Here is an 18,946-nt window from a genome sequence, read left to right as displayed (position 1 = left end):
AGGGCCCAGGGCTGCCTGCCCACCCTGCAGGGTGTCCCGGTGGGCCCTGGTGACTAGGTGGACAAGCCTCAGTCCCCTCCCCTTTTTCAAATATATTTTTATTGATTTCAGAAAGGAAGGGAGAGGGAGAGAGAGAGAGAAACATCAATGATGAGAGAGACTCGTTGATCAGCTGCCTCCTGCACGCCCCCCACTGGAAATCAAGCCGATATGGGCATGTGCCCTGACGGGGAATCGAACCATGACCTCCTGGTTCATAGGTCGATGCTCAACCACTGAGCCACGCCGGCCTGGCATCTCCCCCTTTTTTTGAAATGGGAATTCCACGCCCACCTTGTCAGGCGATTATGAGGATTCAGTGAGAATGAGAACAAGTTCTCTGCAAACTGTAAAGTGTGACACGGATGCCAGTGCCTGTCCCGCTGTCTGGGAGGCCTACATATTCCAATAAGTGAAAGGAGCGAGAACTCCAGGTCCCGGCAGGTAACTCGGACCCGGTTCCAACCCTGCCTCTGCCAGGCCCTGGCTCTGTGGCCTCAGGCAAGTCGCCCGCCCTCTCTGAGCCTTCCCGCGCTAGGGGTGGAACAGATCATATGAAGACTTGCCTTGCAGGTTTATTGAGGGGCGCATGAGACCCAGCAGGGAATGTGTGTAAGGCCCCACCTGGCACCCAGAGGCCCCATCTTCCTGAGCAGTCACCGTGCTGTGACTGGGGAGGTGCCGGCTTCTGCCTGAGCGTGAAGTAGCTCTCGAGAGCTAATCCCAAGTAAATGGGCTGGGGCTTGGCAGGCAGCCAGGGTTTTTAATTAGCTTCTGCCCGGAGACAGGCTGCTGTTCCGCTGCTGGCAGTGCGGTGCCTGCGATGAGGGGCGTGATGCGGCCGCCTCCCTGGGCCCCCTCCTCGGAAGGAGCTGGCGGGGCGCCTCCTACTGTCTCTTCTCTCTGAGCCCTTTGGCTCCCCCCTTCCCCCCGCCCCCCACCACCCCTGCCACCACCACCGCCACCACCACCACCACCACCACCACCACCACCACCGCCGCCGCCACCGCCGCCAGCATGAGCTTTCTGAAACCACATGCCCATCCTGGCCCCTCCCGCCGGGTGGGGCATCACTCAGCAGCCTGTGTCTAGGAGGAAGGCAGGGAAGCAGAAGGGTTAGTGATGCCTCACCCCACCCGCCGAAGGTTTCCACCGTCCATCCTCTTCACGCCCCTGCGAGCCGTCCCGCCCCGCCCCGCCCCGCCCCGGGCAGGTGTGCCTCTCTCTGGCCGCGCTGACCATCTTGAAGTTCCTCAGCACCTCCAGGCCTTGGCACATGCTGTTCCCCTGCCCTTCCTCCCTGTCTTGCCAAAGGAACTTCTCAGGCTTCAGGTCTTAGGCATCCCTCCTGCCAGGTGAGGGTTCGCCCCTCCCGGTGCGCCAGAGGCTGTCCCCGTGGTCCGTGCGTGTGCCGGCTTTGGGAGAAGGCTGGTCCCTCGTCTGTCTCCCCACCGGGTCCTAAGCTCCATCTCTCATGCCACCCAGCTGGCAAGAGGTGCCTGACAGCTCTGTGTGGGTTGCTGAGGGCCACCTGCGTGCCACCTGCGTGCCAAGCACTCACCCTCTCATAACTTCCCTGAATCCTCGCAACAGTTTTGCAAAAGAGGGTCATTGATGAAGAAATTGAGGCCCAGAGAGGGGAAGGGGCTCCCCCGAGGCCCCAGCGGGAGGGCAGCGCGCTGTTTGCTCAGCACCGCCCCCAACAGTGGGGACCTGGCCTCGCTGGCACCGTGCCCGCAGCTCAGCTCCCGCCTCCCTGAGCCAGGCCCCGCGTCCGTGGGCAGTGCCTCTGGGTCTGTGTCATTTCCGGGCAGGTGAGTGGTGAGAGGCAGGCCTCGGAGGCATCGGCAGGATCCCTGGAGAGAGCCAGGGGCAGGCGCTGAGCGACCCGTTTGCGTGCGGCCTCCCGGCAGCCTGCCACCCTGTCCCCGGGGGTCTGCCAGGAAGGGGACAGGGGAGCCTTGCTCCCACCCTGACAGCCCTGGCTGGCTTCCTCGCAGAAGCAGATGCGGGCTTCCTGGAGGCAGCTGGCTCAGAGGCTCCCGGCCGCGAAGATCCCGGGCCCGAGCAGGGCCAGCCCCGAGCAGCCTCCGGCCGAGTCCCTCTACACGGTGAGTCCGGGCTGGCCTGGCCCCCTCCCTCAGGCCTGGCTCCCCTCCCTCAGGCCTGGCCCCCGTCCCTCAGGCCTGGCCCCCCTCCCTCAGGCCTGGCTCCCCTCCCTCAGGCCTGGCCCCCTCCCTCAGGCCTGGTGTGGGTCTGGCTCCCAGGCTTGGTCATGCACCCGCTGTGACCTCTCTGAACCTTCAGTTCCTCCTCTGTAAACTGGGACAGGAAGTCCCACCTGGCGGGCTGCCTATGAAGGTGAACCGAGATTCCGGGCGTGGCCCCGACCCCTGGCAGGCATGCCCATGTGCAGTGCCCAGGTCCCCTCCTGGGCCCGCCCCCCCCCACTTCTGGAACGAGGGTCTCAGGGCAGGAGTTGGTGAGGAATGAAGACAGTTCCTTCATCCAACCAGATGCTTCACCAGCTCCTTCCTGTTTTTATTGCGCAAACATCGTAGCGACAAGAGTCACAAAAGGAGGAAAAGGTCGGGTACCGTCCCAAGCCCTTAACATCAACAGCTTTCTTTTCTTTTCTTTTTTTTAAAAATATATTTTTATTGATTTCAGAGAAGAAGGGAGAGGGAGAGAGAGACAGAAACATCAATGATGAGAGACAGTCATTGATCGGCTGCCTCCTGCACGACCCCCACTGGGGATGGAGCCTGCAACCCTGGCCTGTGCCCTGACCAGGAATCAAACTGTGACCTCCTGGTTCAGAGGTCGACGCTCAACCACTGAGCCACGCCGGCCGGGTGACATCAATGACTTTCAATTCTTCACATGCACCCCGCCCCCCACTCCCAGCACTACACACAGACATAGTTTTATATCCTTATGATCAAGAGGAGACACGGCAGGGACGCCTTTCCATGTACCGTAGATCTTCCATCACTAATGGTCTCCATCATTATTTGAGGGAGAGGCTCAACCACGTGCCCAGCTGGGTGTGCCCACCCGACCCTGCCTGCCCAGCGGGCAGCACGCAGCCACTCTGCCTGGCGGCCGGGAAGGCGACAAACGTTCTTGCTCAGTTCTGTCTGTTTTAGTTCCACAAGCAACACATGCTCATTGTAGAGGAAGTGAAGAATGGGTGCCGCCCGGTGTCAGCTGGGGTCTCCAGCCACGCGATCTAGAGCCGCCAGGCTGAGATCGTAGCTCTCTGCCCGGGGGTGCAGAGCCCTGCGGGGTCCTGCAGGTGCCCAGGGGCGTGTTCTGGGGCCGCCTCCAGCGCTAGGACTCTGCCGTGTTCGCTGTCACTGCTCCTGTCCCCACCAGCCTGACTCACACATGAAACGTGGGTCCTTCCTCGATCTCCACAGCCCCCCACACAGAGGGCAGTAGGACATGCCTGCTTACTAAGATGAGGCAGAGGGACTGTCCCTATGGGGCAGCGCCGAGAGCTCCAAATAGAACAGAACAAGGCCAGCGCCCCCAGGGTCTTCAGCCCTCCACCCAGGGAGTTTCCACCAGCCTCCGCTCCCCACGTGGCCCCACACTTCCACATACGCTCTCTTCCCTCCCAGCAACTCACGATGGGTTTTCCCACGTGGCCTTCTGGTGTCAGCTGTTAAATAAAACATCTCTCTCTCTCTCTCTCTCTCTCTCTCTCTCTCTCCCCCTACACACACACACACACACACACACACACACACACACACACACACACGATCTCTCTCATGTATATCAAGGGAAGAAAATAACCATCATTCTAATTCTGTCTTCTTTCAGGATAAATACTAGTAAAATTGACTTCTATACCATCTAGTCCATTGAAAAAACAAAACAAAACATACAAAGAGACCCATACATACATTCACACATACTTTTTTTTTAAGTTGGAGTAATACAGCTTTTTTTTTTTCATGTTACACTATCTCGTGAACATCTTTCCACGTGAATAATATTCTACAAGATTATTTTTGATGAAAGAGACTCACCTTTGCATGGAACAGCGTTCTTGCCTGTGTTGAGATTCCTCGGAGGCTCGGGCAGCCCCGCTGGAGGGTGGGGCAGCGGGGCAGGAGCCGGTGCAGGTGGCTTGGAGAGGTTTGAAGGTGCAGAGGGAGGCCCCGGGCTTTGCTGGCCAGTCCCTACCAGCTGGGATTGGACCTGGGCAGATACGAATGACATTAATCACAGGGATGATAAGTCAGGAGCCATTTGTTGAGTACCTACTGTGTGCCAGGCACCCAGTTAGGACTCCCACCCATTATCTCATTAATTCTCACAGTGGGGGTTTTAGGGTACAGGTGTTATCCTCATTTTTATTTTATTTTCTAATTGTCTACTGCTGGTGTGTAGACATATGATTGGTTTTTGTATATTGACTGTATAGAGAGGGTGACCTTGCTGAATTCACTCATTAATTCTAACGGTTTCTGTGTGGATTCCATTGGATTATCTATGAACCCAGCCATGCCATCTATGAAAGTGGAAGTTCCATTTCTTCCTTCTTAACCTCATCCTTTTGCTTTGTTTTTCTTGCGTTATTGCGCTGCCTACGACCTCTGGTATGACGGTGAATAGGAGTGTTGATAGCAGGCATCCTTGTCTTGTCCCCTATCCCTGGGGAAGGAGTTTTGTATATTCCTCTCTATGGATAGATTATTGATTTTCAATCTTTCTTCTTTTCTAATATATGTACTTAACACTATGAACTTCCCTTTATGTGTGGCTTTAGCTGTATCCCACAAGTTTTTTTTAAATGTAACATTTTATTTATTTATTTTGGGAGAGAGAGAGATTTGTTGTTCCACTTATTTAGGCATCCATTGGTTGTTTCTTGTATATGCTCTGACTGGGGATCAATCCTGCATCCTTGGTGTATCAGGAGGATGCTCTAACCAATGCCTGTATCCCGCAAGTTTTGATATATTTTTATTATCTTTCAGTTTAAATTGTCCATGGAGACTTCCTCCTTGCCCCATGGGTGATTTAAATGTGGTTTGCTTAATTTTCAAATGTTTAATTATTTTCTAGTTATTATTCTGTGTGTCTTTTAAATTTCTCACCAATTCCACTGTGATCAGAGGATAAATTCTGTACGATTTTAATCCTCTGAAGTCTTTTGAGACTTGCTTTGCGGGTCAGCCTATGTTCTGTGCGTACCTGAAAAGAACTTGCACTGTACCTGGCTACGCGTTCATACATGTCAGTTACCTCAAGTTGATGTTGTTAAAATATTACGTATATTTTTCTTCAGTCTAACGGGTGTTAAGAGAAGTGAGTTAAAATCTGCCCATATGATTGTAGATTTGTGTATTTCTCCTTTTAATTGTGTCAATTTTTGCTGTTTGTTCATGTGGGGAGATGCTCATGATGTACTAAGACGGGAAAGAAAGCTCTCGTACCAACTTCCCTATTAAGCAGCACGGACTTGGAGTGGGCCGGACAGACGGGCTCAGAGACCACTCGTTTTGCTCTGAGTTCTGCTACTTAACTAGCTGACTCTTGGTTCCATGATCTGTGAGACAGGGCTAATGATTCAACATCACGTGGACAGCTTGCAGACATGCTATCACTCCTTCCATCTTAAATTCCTCATCTGAGCCCACACCCCCTTCCAGCAATCCCGCTTTCTCCAAGACTCCTGGAGCTGCCAGACTCCCTATGATCAGTGTCTCTCTCTCCTTTCCCACCTCCTCTTCCCTAAAACCTTTCTTCTCAAGGTCACCACTGACCTCCGTGTCGTGAAATCCAATGGCCAGTTCCTGGTCCTCACCTTCCCTGACCAACCAGGAGCATCTGACCACTGAGTTCTCCCTCCTCCCTGACACACTTTCTTCACTTGCTTCTGGAACATTCCACTCTCCTAATTGCCCCTTCCCTTACCCCACCTCCCCTCATTGCCACACCTCCTTAGCCTCCTTCACGGGTTTCTCGGGAGGGGCCACTGGACCCCTGACCTCTAAGGGGTGCAGTCCTGGGACCCCTTTTCTTTGGTCTTCACTCCCCTCCTTGGGTGATCACTTCCACCTCTCGGTTCCGAGACCTTCCACACTCTGATGGCCCCCAAATGGCTGTCTCCAGCCCAGGCCTCTCTGGTCAACTCTCTCTGGACATTCCATTGGTTTCTCTCAGCCTGCGTGGTGGTGAGTGGCGGCTCGCCCTTCCTGAGCTCGGGCTACAGGCCTAGCGGGGCTTGCTTTCGCCGCTCATGTCTGATCCATCAGCACATCTGCCTCAGAGCGCATCTGGAGCCCGACCCTCACAGCCTCCGGCTACCCTGGGTTTCCACCTGCCGGCCTGTTAGGGTCCCTGCCGCTCCGTCTGTCCTGCACCCACCAGCCACAGCAGGGGGACGGTGTCCAGCTTAGACAGACGGCATCTGCTCTGCTCAGGCCCTGGGGAGTGTGGGTCCTCGGAGAAGCAGAAAGCCCTGGGGTCAGCCAGGCCACGGGGAGCCCCGAGGTGCAGGAGGCTGTGTCCCCCAGGCCAGGAGCTGCAGGCGGCCCTGCTGTGAGCTCTGGCGCCAGAGCAGCCCGTGGCCGTGTGGCCTCCGCGTGGTGACGGGTGGGAGCCCCGCAGCGGGCCCCTGGTGGTGCGGACCCTGGGAGCTGGAGGCGGGAAGCATTCTCAGGGTGCCACCTCTCCAAGGGGGCTTGTCTCTCAGAGTCAATGGCACAGCCTGTGTGGCCCCCGCGGGTTCCGTTCACACCCCTCCCTGTCCGTCTCTCACTCACTCACTCCAGTCACACTGGCCTCCTTGCTGCTCCCACACACCAGGCATGTCCCCCCACGGGCCTCGGTGTTGGCGGTGCCTCTGCTCCGAGTGGCCACTCCCTCACCCCCAGCTCCCTGCTCAGACGCCCCAAAAGGCCTCCTATTGAAATGGCAACCTCCCCGCCCCTCCAGGGCCCGACCTCCCTATCTTCCTGGCCCTATGGCCACCTTTCCCCCTCATGATCGGTCTGTCTCACATCCCCACCCTGCACAGCCCAGTGCCCAGCACACAGTAGGTGCTCAGCGATCTACCATATGGTGAGTGGAGGACTGTTCTCGCCTTCCAGGTGCCTAGGACTCTGTGGGATTCAGTGCTGGGAACAGAGTGGGCACGCGGGGGCATCAGCATGTGGTGCCACTCTCCCTCCGCAGCTCCCAGACACCTCCCCTCGGCTCCGTGCACCTGCCTGGGCCGGTGCCCTCAGTCCTGCACCTAGCCCTCCCTGCTCCTCCCTGCTCCTCCTTGCTCCTCCCACTCCTCCCAGCTCCTCCCAGCTCCTCCCTGCTCCTCCCACTCCTCCCACTTCCTCCCAGCTCCTCCCTGCTCCTCCCACTCCTTCCTGCTCCTCCCTGCTCCTCCCACTCCTCCCAGCTCCTCCCACTCCTTCTGCTCCTCCCACTCCTCCCTGCTCCTCCCACTCCTCCCAGCTCCTCCCACTCCTTCTGCTCCTCCCACTCCTCCCTGCTCCTCCCACTCCTCCCTGCTCCTCCCACTCCTCCCACTCCTTCTGCTCCTCCTTGCTCCTTCCTGCTCCTCCCACTCCTCCCTGCTCCTCCCACTCCTCCCTGCTCCTCCCACTCCTTCTGCTCCTCCCGCTCCTCCCTGCTCCTCCCAGCTCCTCCCTGCTCCTCCCAGCTCCTCCCTGCTCCTCCCTGCTCCTCCATGCTTCTCCCACTCCTCCCTGCTCCTCCTTGCTCCTCCCACTCCTCCCTGCTCCTCCCAGCTCCTCCCACTCCTCCCTGCTCCTCCCACTCCTCCCTGCTCCTCCTTGCTCCTCCCAGCTCCTCCCTGCTCCTCCCTGCTCCTCCCACTCCTCCCTGCTCCTCCCTGCTCCTCCCACTCCTCCCAGCTCCTCCCACTCCTCCCTGCTCCTCCCACTCCTCCCTGCTCCTCCTTGCTCCTCCCAGCTCCTCCCTGCTCCTCCCTGCTCCTCCCAGCTCCTCCCACTCCTCCCTGCTCCTCCCACTCCTCCCTGCTCCTCCCACTCCTTCTGCTCCTCCCACTCCTCCCTGCTCCTCCCAGCTCCTCCCTGCTCCTCCCACTCCTCCCTGCTCCTCCCTGCTCCTCCCAGCTCCTCCCACTCCTCCCTGCTCCTCCTTGCTCCTCCCACTCCTCCCTGCTCCTCCCTGCTCCTCCCAGCTCCTCCCTGCTCCTCCCTGCTCCTCCCTGCTCCTCCCAGCTCCTCCCACTCCTCCCTGCTCCTCCTTGCTCCTCCCACTCCTCCCTGCTCCTCCCACTCCTCCCACTCCTCCCTGCTCCTCCCACTCCTCCCTGCTCCTCCTTGCTCCTCCCAGCTCCTCCCTGCTCCTCCCTGCTCCTCCCACTCCTTCTGCTCCTCCCACTCCTCCCTGCTCCTCCCAGCTCCTCCCTGCTCCTCCCACTCCTCCCTGCTCCTCCTTGCTCCTCCCTGCTCCTCCCACTCCTCCCTGCTCCTCCCACTCCTCCTGCTCCTCCCACTCCTCCCTGCTCCTCCCAGCTCCTCCCACTCCTCCCTGCTCCTCCCAGCTCCTCCCTGCTCCTCCCACTCTTCCCTGCTCCTCCCACTCCTCCCGCTCCTCCCTGCTCCTCCCAGCTCCTTCCTGCTCCTCCCACTCCTCCCTGCTCCTCCCACTCCTCCCGCTCCTCCCTGCTCCTCCCAGCTCCTCCCACTCTTCCCTGCTCCTCCCAGCTCCTCCCTGCTCCTCCCACTCCTCCCTGCTCCTCCCACTCCTCCTGCTCCTCCCACTCCTCCCTGCTCCTCCCACTCCTCCCGCTCCTCCCACTTCTCTCAGCTCCTCACTGCTCCTCCTGCACTGGGGGCTATGCCAGCTCTGCCTCCCTGAGCTCCTGTCACTGCAGTGGGCTGTTCCCCTCAGACATGCCGGGCGCTCCTTCTCCACTGCTCCTGCTCCTCCCAAACAGCTTGGCTCTCAGCCCCGCCCCCAGGAGGAGCCACGGGAGCACAGCTCTTGGGCTGCCTTGGTCGGGGGTGGGTATGACAGGGGCCGATGTCCAGGACCCTGGGTTAGGCCCTGGCTTCAGCTCTGGCCTCAGGCTGCCTGGAGGAAGGCCTGGCATTGACTTCACAGCTTTGCCAGGGCCAATGCCATTCAGGTTGGCACCATTGCCCACTGGACAGCAGGAGACAAAGGATATGGAGGGTCTGGTGCCAGATAAACAGTCCCAGCCCAGCCCAGCCCAGCACAGCACAGCACAGCACAGCCCAGCACAGCCCAGCCCAGCACAGCCCAGCACAGCACAGCACAGCACAGCCCAGCACAGCACAGCCCAGCCCAGCACAGCACAGCCCAGCACAGCCCAGCCCAGCACAGCACAGCACAGCCCAGCACAGCACAGCACAGCACAGCCCAGCACAGCACAGCCCAGCCCAGCACAGCACAGCCCAGCACAGCACAGCCCAGCACAGCCCAGCCCAGCACAGCCCAGCCCAGCCCAGCCAAGCCCAGCCCAGCACAGCACAGCCCAGCACAGCCCAGCCCAGCCCAGCCCAGCACAGCACAGCACAGCCCAGCCCAGCACAGCCCAGCACAGCACAGCCCAGCACAGCACAGCCCAGCCCAGCCCAGCACAGCACAGCACAGCCCAGCACAGCACAGCCCAGCCCAGCACAGCCCAGCACAGCCCAGCCCAGCACAGCACAGCCCAGCACAGCCCAGCACAGCACAGCCCAGCACAGCACAGCACAGCACAGCCCAGCACAGCACAGCCCAGCACAGCACAGCCCAGCACAGCACAGCACAGCCCAGCACAGCCCAGCACAGCACAGCCCAGCACAGCACAGCACAGCACAGCACAGCACAGCCCAGCACAGCCCAGCACAGCACAGCCCAGCACAGCACAGCCCAGCACAGCCCAGCACAGCACAGCACAGCACAGCCCAGCACAGCACAGCCCAGCACAGCACAGCACAGCACAGCACAGCACAGCCCAGCACAGCACAGCACAGCACAGCCCAGCACAGCCCAGCACAGCACAGCCCAGCACAGCCCAGCACAGCACAGCCCAGCACAGCACAGCACAGCACAGCCCAGAACAGCACAGCACAGCACAGCCCAGCACAGCACAGCACAGCACAGCACAGCACAGCCCAGCACAGCCCAGCACAGCACAGCACAGCACAGCACAGCACAGCCCAGCACAGCACAGCACAGCACAGCACAGCACAGCACAGCACAGCCCAGCCCAGCACAGCCCAGCCCAGCACAGCACAGCCCAGCACAGCACAGCCCAGCACAGCACAGCACAGCACAGCACAGCACAGCCCAGCACAGCACAGCACAGCACAGCACAGCACAGCACAGCACAGCACAGCACAGCACAGCCCAGCACAGCCCAGCACAGCACAGCACAGCACAGCCCAGCACAGCCCAGCACAGCACAGCACAGCACAGCCCAGCCCAGCACAGCACAGCACAGCACAGCACAGCACAGCACAGCCCAGCACAGCACAGCACAGCACAGCACAGCACAGCCCAGCACAGCACAGCACAGCACAGCACAGCACAGCCCAGCCCAGCACAGCACAGCACAGCACAGCACAGCACAGCACAGCACAGCCCAGCCCAGCACAGCACAGCCCAGCACAGCACAGCACAGCCCAGCACAGCACAGCACAGCACAGCCCAGCCCAGCACAGCACAGCCCAGCACAGCACAGCACAGCCCAGCACAGCACAGCCCAGCACAGCCCAGTGCAGCCCTTTCTGGAGGCCTGGCCTCCCCGCCCAGCAGGCACACCCTGAGGGAGGCAGGCCTCCTCACTACCGAGGAAGGAGTGGGGTCTGGTTCAGAGCCTGAGGCTGTCCTGTCACCGAGGCTGCCTGCACTTCCCAGCCCGGTGATGCAGGTCACACCTGGATGAAAGGCAGCAGCAGGCCAGGACCTGTCAGTGCTTCCCTGCCAGCTGCTGCCCGCCAGCCCCTCTGCAGCCCTCCCTGTCCTCAGCCCCCAGCGGCTCCTGCCAGCACCGCCGCTGCCACTGTGGGGTCCTGGGCAGGGAGCTCTCCCCTGGCTCGGAAAGCCTCTGGCCACACGGGAGCACAAGGAGCCGGAGGCCAGAGGCCTGAGTTCCCATCTTGGCTCCACACTGAGGGGCTGTGAGACCTGCGACACCCCTGGGCTAACGTGTCACGTGTGGGCTGGACACGCGGGAGGGGGAGCCACTGAGGACCCCAGATCTGCTCCCCTGCCTGGCCGTCAGCAAGGAGCCCTTTCCTCCCTTCTCTCTGTGACCGGCGTGTCCAGCGTGGAGGAGGAACACATCTGCGGAGGTCCAGGCCGGGGTGGACAGAGGGGACAGGCTCAGGGCCACTGAGGCACAGTCCCCATTCCCGCGCCAGGTTGCGGTGGTGGCGGGGCTGTGGGCAAGCACGATGCCCTGACAGTACTGCCGTCAGAGCTCCCACTGGGCGCAGTGCAGCGCCTACACTGGCCATCAGGTGGAGGGTGTCAGGCCTCTAGCTGCCCCCAGGCCACTGCTGCCTGAAGTCGGGGGCTCGAGTCTGAGCTGACGCCCCTCTCCCAAGACCCACCCTCTTTCGGGCTCGGAGGTCCTTGAACTGGTCCCCAGGGCCACCTTGCCAGCACTGTGAGTGATGCCACGACATGAGGGTCTCCCAAGAGCCCGATGGTTTATTACACGGTTTTCATGCCCCAGTACCTCTCAGTGCTTCCTCCTCGCCTCTGCGTCTCCCCCCTCTCTTGCCTCAGAGCACCACCTGTCTCTCAGCCTGCCTCAGCAACCCCTGCTTGCCTGTTGCCAGGGAAACCACCTCCTTGGCAACCAGCCGGCATCCCTATGACATGTACATGTGGGAAGGAAAGGTTCCTGCCTCTTGCTGAGGCTGCTGGTGGCTCTGCTCCGAGTCCCAAGCAGGGTCCAGGCTGTGACCACAGAGAGGGGAGGGAGGTGTCAAGCCTCCTTTGATGCTCATTCAACTGATGATGATTCAACAGTTATTAAGCACCTACTGTTTTCCAGACCCTGTGCTGGTCCCGTCATGCACAATATCTCATTTAATCGTGCATTGAGCCTGCAAGATAGATGTGATTATTCCCATTCTACAGACGAGGAAACAGAGGCACAGAAAGGTTCAGGGGTTGCCTATGGCTGGCAGGTGTCAGAGCTACGAGTTGAACCTAGTCTTTCTACCTGAGGGCCCTGGTCAGGCTGCTCACAGCTGGGCCGAGAGTGTGTGTAGTCCCAAGCACACACCCGGTGGGCAAGGAGCCCTTCGTGGCATCTGTTGGTGCTGTCTCCGAGTGTGCCAAGCACAGCCATAGGTTCCGAGACCCAGAGACTAACCAGGTACAGCTTGATGAGAGAGGCGTGTGACCCCCAATGGGTGCCAGGTCATCTGTGAGTGCCGGCTGGGGTGGGCGTTACGGGAGGTCTGGATGGTGTGGATGGGTGGGGCCCTCACAGGGGCAGGGGTTTGGGGCCTGGGGAGTAAGGGTGGCTGGCAGGAGGGCATCATTGCCGCTATGGCCACGGGTGTCTGGGGTCTGCTGGCTGGAGCCTGGAGGTGGTGTGAGGGAGGTGGCAGGGGAGGGACAGAGAGGAGTCACCCCGTACAAGCGGGAAAGGGGTGCAGAGAGGGACTGCAGGTACACGGGTGGCAGTGTGACCGGGCACGGCATGGCGGGCAAGGCGGGCATCCCCTCACAGACTATGGCCCAGAGGGTTCTGCCCATCCTCTGAGCTCTCGCAGCTGCTGGGCCAGGCCCTGCCCCTCTGTCCCCGTCCCTCTGACCCTCACGCGTCTCCTGCAGGCCCTGCAGCGCCAGGACACTGAGATCTACGCCTGCATGCAGAGCGAGGCCAGCAGCCCGCCCGCCAGGAGGAGCTTTCTCTCCCAGGTAAGCAGGGGGCAGCCAGCCTGCCTCCCCTGAGCTCCATCTGACCCTCCCGGGTGTGACACGGGGGGAAAGAGGACCACGGGGTGAGCCCTGCTGTTGAATCGGAGCCCTCCCCCAAGGCACTGGCCGGGCGCCAAGAGCACTGGGAGGATGGAACCCCCGCTCCACCCCGGACCAGCCGGCAGCCCGGGCCCAAGGCAGCCCTCTGTGCCCGAGGCTCCTGCCTGTGCACTGAGGAGCCGGACAGCACTCACCTCATGGATGGGCCCTGAGGGCCGGATGCTGTAGTGGGGACCCCGCAGGCGCCCGTGTGATGTGTGCCATGGTAGCTCCCACTGGGCACAGCGGCGTCTCTGCACTAGCCAGCCAGGCGTGGGTGTTAGTCCTCCAGCTGCCCTCCAGGCGGATGCTGGCTGAGGTCAGGGGCCAGAGTCTGAGCTGGTGCCCGCCTGGCCTGGCCTGGCCTGGGCAGGGCTCCCTAATTGTCACGCTGGGGGCCAAGGCGTTTCGCTTAATCACCATTCTCTTTCACACCTCAGTTTGCTCATCTGTAAAGTGGGTGAGTGACACTTGGCTGCAAAACCGAGTGGCCCTGAATTCAAATGCGTTCCAAGTGAGGTATCATCTACCACAGAGATGTGGGCCCCGTGAAGCAGGAGGGGCTGTTCGGCGGGTACAGGAACCATGGGCGGTGGGTAGGCCCCCAGGCACCTCGGAAGAGCCATCAGGAAGTGAGAGGGGCTGATGCTCGGTCTCCCCCGGCACAGGGGGCCCAGGCTGGTACTGTTTAGTGAATCTCAAAGCTCTTCCTATACTAGACCTTGACCCCCAAAGGTGTCTGGGCCATTCCAGGCAGTGCCCACCCTGGGCCCGGCCTTGGGGTGCTGCCCAGGATGCCAAGACATGCCCCTGCCCTCCAGGAGCCTGAGGGCTGAAAGAATAGGGTCCCTGAGCCGACAGACACACAGAGATGGCCCCGTCCGAGAGGTGGGCTCTGGAGAGGGACCGACCAGGGCTGGGAGGGGGTCTTGAGGGTGCTGAGCAACCCTGCAGGGTGAGTAGGAGGTTTGGGGGGAACGGGTGGTGTTGAAGGAGCAGCCCAGACAGAGGGAAGAGCATGTGGGGAGGCCCCGAGGCAACAATGGGGGTGGGGTGGAGGGGTGGGGTGGGGGAGGGGCAGGAGGGCAGAGAGCAGGGTGGGGGGAGTGAGGGGGAGAGGCTGGAGGAGGGCTTGGGGACAGGACAGCCACGCAGGAAGCCACAGTTTGTTGGCCTCTGACTGGGACCAGATTAGTGAGTTTGTTCTTTCCCCTACCTGTTACTTTCATTTCTTTCCCCAGGAGAATGCGCATAGATCTCAGGATGAGAGTGAGTTTAACCTGGTCTACGAAAATCTCTAGGACCAGCTCTGCCTGCCCATAGGTCTCGCCGTGGATCCGAGGCTCTGGGGCCGCCCCTCCCTCCAGAGGACTTGATCGGGACCAAGAGTGAGGCCTCAGGGGGCGCCCGGCACTCACCCCCACATTCTAGGCCTTCCTGCCTCGGGCTGCACCCACCCGCAGGGGCAGCCACCGCGTGTTTCTCATCTCCAGGCCTTTGTCCCTCCTCAGTGTTCAAGGGCTCTTGTGGGCCCCCCATTCCCAGAGCCCTCCTCAGCCTCTGGGCTCTCTTGGCACCAGCCGGTACCACGGGCTTCAAGGCCCCCGAGACTCTCAGGAGGGACCCGGCCAGGGACCGTGTCAGTGCTGTGTGCACAGGAGTGGGAAATAAAGGAGCAACGGTGACTATGCCCCACCTCGCTGCCCCCCGCCCACCGAGGCCAGAGGCACCAGGTGACCGCACAAGGTGACCCTGGACTGGCCTTGGGGACAGAGCTGGAGGCTGAGCAGGTGGCCGAGGGCCTGGGCGGGAGCAGGGAGGTCCCGGCACCCGGTGAGGAAGGGATCCAGCTTGTCCTGAGCAGGGGAGGGGAGGTGCTGGCTAACCAGGAGCTGAACAACCTAAGGCTCTCTGCCCCCCAACAAGGACCCCAAGCTTGTCTCCCCTCCGCCTGGCCCTTTGCACCCGGGGTGCCAACTGCTTCCCTACCCCCTGCTCCTCAAGCCTTCTCCACCCTTGGGCCTCAGCTGCTCCTCCTTCCACCCTAAGGCCTGGTCCCCCAAACCCCCTTTGTCTGGCCATCCTGACCCCACCCACCTCCTCTGTCTTTGTCTGCATTATACCCGGCCAGGGTCCCCGGGGATCCAGGACAGCCCTTCCCTCCCGCCACCTCTCCATCGTGGTCCAGCTCCATGGTTTGGTGTCTGGGGCCTCCCCTGGCTGGGTGGAGGGGTCCCTTCATGTTGCAGAAGCTCAGGCCCCGTGTGCACATGGCCCCTCGTTTCACCCCCCGCAGCCCCTGGTGATGAGTGGAAGCCCATTTCGCAGGAAGTCAGGAGCTAAGGGTCAGATCACCCAGGCTGTTGGGCTGTCCCCACCCCTCCCTCGGCTTCCCATTGTTTTCTCATTTGTAAAATGGACACGCCAGTCCTCCCTCCCACCCCACCTGCCCCTCACACACAAACCTCCAATGTGTAGGGAAGGGTGGGGGGCCCGGACCCTGGTAGAAATTCTGGGGGTAGAGGGGGGCTATGGGCTGACTTCCGGAAGAAGCGCCCACCCCTCTGGCGGGTGACAGGAGACTTCCCGGGCCTCTCGCCCTCAGCCCCTGGGCCCCAGGCCTCTGGCTGGAACTCAGCCTTTTCCAGTTGGCTCCGAGGGTAGAGGGGAGCCTGCAGGGTTACCCCCACACTGGGCTCCAGGCCCCAGCAGGCTGCCCTGCCCCCACACTCCTCTCCACGCGGGTCCTGTCCCTCCTTGTGCTCCAACCTCCCACCGCTCCCGCCTCACCTGGAACAGAATCCCAGCTCCTCCGGTGGCTCCCGGGGTCTCAGGGACCCACCAGTCACCGCTGGGGAGCGGACATTGCCCCGGAGCTGAGCCTGGTTCAGGGCAGGCTGGGAGCCAGGCGGCTTTCATGTGAGCAGGACAGAGGCAGCAGGAGGAGGAGGGTCAGGGTGAAGTGGGGGACCCTTGGAGGGGCTTTGACACGGGCGAGGGTGGGGGTGTGTGTGTGGGAAGAGTTCTGGGACTCCAGGTGTGGAGCAAAGAAGACTGAGCACCTCCCCGCCCCCCTCCACCCCCAGGACTGAGAGACCCCCCTCCAACCCCAGGACTGAGAGACCCCCCCTCCTCCACCCCCAGGACTGAGAGTCTCCCCTCCACCCCCAGGACTGAGAGCCCCCCCCTCCACCCCCAGGACTGAGAGCTCCCCCCTCTACCCCTAGGACTGAGAGCGCCCCCCCTCTACCCCCAGGACTGAGAGACTCCCCTCCACCCCCAGGACTGAGAGCCCCCCCCTCCACCCCCAGGACTGAGAGACTCCCCTCCACCCCCAGGACTGAGACCCCCCTCCACCCCCAGGACTGAGAGCCCCCCCTCCACCCCCAGGACTGAGAGCCTGGACGAGGGGTGGCAGATTACCCCAGTGGGTGCAGGTGGCAGAAAGGGGGCTGGTAGCCTGGGTGTGACTGAGGGTGGAGAGGAGAGAGGGACCACCTTGACGGTCACTTGGGGGCTGTGGCTGGGCCCCTCCAGTTCCGCCTCTCAGCAGCCATGTCCGCTTGAGCTGGGTCTCAGTGACAGGCAAGGCCTCTCAGCGTTGCTCAGAGGGGACAGATGGGGAGCCCTGCTCTGCACAGGCTCAGCGGGGTGCAGAGGGCATGGGGGGCCTGGCGTGTCTTCCCTTCCCCACAAATCCTTCAGGAAAAGCCGGCTGCAGGAGGCAGCGTGGAGGAGTCAGGTCTCCTGGGGGCTGGGGCCCCAGGCTCTGTGGCTGCCCCAAAGGGAGCACCTGTGTGTATGGGGGGGTGCTCAGGAGGGGCTAGAGAAGGAGAGCAGTGGAGAGAGTGCCCCGGGAAGGGAGCCTGATGGGGAGCAAGTGAGTCCCAGGAGCAGGGAGCCTTGGACCCTAAGGTGGATGGCAGCCACCCTGGGGGTAGACCCGGGCCTAGAACTGCCAGGAGAGGCCCCAGGCAGCCCTGAGGGCCAGGCCGCTGGTGCTGCTGCCCTGTCCGCCCCGGCCCCGGCCCCGGCCCCATTGAAGGGGGTCTCAGGATGCTCTCCGGAGGGGCCTGCCCTTGCGCTCCCGGCACCCTGAAGCCCTCCCTCTGCCCTGCTCCCTCTGCACTTGCCGCAGAAGCCATCGCTGGAAACCGAGCTGCAGAGCGGGTGTGGGAAGTGAGCGGTGGCCCCTCCCAGGCAACAATTTCCAGAGGATTCTGCAAAGCAGAGTTTCCATGGGAACACGTGCCGGGTGCACAGGGAACCCCACCTTCACAGCCAGCATCGCGGGTCCTTGGCAAGGGCCGGGGTGCTCCGCCAGGCACAGCCACTGCCTTTTGGCCACCAGCCGTCACTAACCTGAAATCAAGTTACAGGCAAATTTGCCCTTTTTTTTACCTTTGCATTGAAAGGCCGCGCTCCACCCTGAGGGTGCCTCTGGGGTTTCCGGGATGGATTTTTATGTCATTCAATCATTTTCTTGGCAGAGCGCTCAGCCAGGAGGGGGCTGAGGCCTCGGCCCAGCCGGCTGATGGAGTGCGTCTCTCTGTCCCTCCTGGGTGTCAGCGGATGTCCCTTGTCCACCTGCGGGGCCTCTGCAGTCCCGAATCCAGACTCCAAGAGTTGGGGACCTGGCATGAGGCACCGAGACACCTTCCTTCCCAGGCCTCCCTGACCTGCCGTCGTAACCACAGCCTCCGAGCCTTGACCGAGCCTGGGTCAGGCCCTGCCCTCTGCCCTAGGCGTTAGTATGTATTTTTAAAAAATGTATTTGTATTAACTTCAGAGAGGAAGGGAGGGGGGAGAGAGATGGAAACACCAATGATGAGAGGGAATCATCGATCGCTGCTTCCTGCACGCCCCACACCAGGGATCGAGTCCACAACCTGGGCATGTGCCCTGACTGGGAATCGAACCGTGACCTCCTGGTTCATAGGTCAGCGCTCAACCACTGGGCCACACTGCCAGGCAGTATGTATTTTTTAAGGTATCTACGCAGGTGAGGTGGGCGCCTGTCGCAGTACAACAAACCAAGGAAAGTGAAATTCCTTCGATGCTGTTGCCACCTCAGATCCTCCATCCCAACCCTTCCCGGAGCTGACCCCTGAGTCATTTGGGTGTGTTCCCTTCCGGGCAGGCCGCTGTTGTTGCCCTGACACACGTAGATGCACATGCACAAGCACATAAGCTGGGCCGTCCTCGTGTGGGGTTCTGAAGCGCTTACATGGCACCTTCTGTAGGAGTTATTGGCCTTGCTTTGTTCACGCAGCCCCCGTGGTGGCAGTCTGCCGGTGACAGCTCATCAGAGCCGCGGGCTCGGCTCACAGCGAGGGATTCACAGGCCCAGGACCCTAATTCGATCAGGCTCCCGTCATGGCCTTGGCCGCTGTTCACAATTTCTCAGCGTCACCGCAGGGGCTGCAGGGAGCATCCGCGGACACGGGCAAGCTGTCAGGGCCGGACGGCTCTCACAGGCGCCGCCGGGTCCTCAGCGCCAGGCAGGGCTGGTCTCTGCTCCCCAGGCTGTTTATCCGCAGCATCTCACTCCTGCAAACGCCCTGTGAAGTGGGGGCTTGTCTCCCCCTTTTACCAAAGCAGATGGTCCAGAGAAGCAGACTAGCTAAAGGTCATATGGCCCAGAGGGGGCATCGCTGGGCTGGCTCCGACTGTGTACAGTCTCGCTGCCTCCTTGGGTCAGTGGAGGGGGGTTCCGGGGCGGGGAGGGGGACAGAAGGAGCCTTAGAGGGCTTGGTGCATCCAGGGTGGGGGAGGCCCGCAAAGGGACGAATTTTCTTCCGAGATGGCCTGTCAGCTTACGCTGCTCATACCCGGTATCTCAGAACTGTGGGAGTCGGGGTGTCCTCCCTCCCCCCCCCACCCCCCACCACAGCGGTCTATTTCC

General features: G+C 61.3%; 1 protein-coding gene across 1 annotated transcript in view; it reads left to right on the top strand.

Moving 5' to 3' along the window:
- The window catches only part of NFAM1 (NFAT activating protein with ITAM motif 1), a 30,593-nt gene extending 15,864 nt beyond the window's left edge, over positions 1-14,729 (top strand). The window contains exons 4-6 of the mRNA XM_080660829.1: positions 2,040-2,150; positions 12,856-12,942; positions 14,283-14,729. Of these exons, the coding sequence (XP_080516955.1) occupies positions 2,040-2,150; positions 12,856-12,942; positions 14,283-14,342 (258 nt within the window). The 3' untranslated portion in view covers positions 14,343-14,729. The remainder of the gene's footprint in view (positions 1-2,039; positions 2,151-12,855; positions 12,943-14,282) is intronic.
- The last annotated feature ends 4,217 nt before the right edge of the window (positions 14,730-18,946 follow it).

Source organism: Plecotus auritus (genome assembly GCF_963455305.1).
Source record: "Plecotus auritus genome assembly, chromosome: 3".
In the NCBI taxonomy this organism is placed as follows: Eukaryota; Metazoa; Chordata; class Mammalia; order Chiroptera; family Vespertilionidae; genus Plecotus; species Plecotus auritus.
This window is presented reverse-complemented; position numbering and strand designations above follow the sequence as displayed.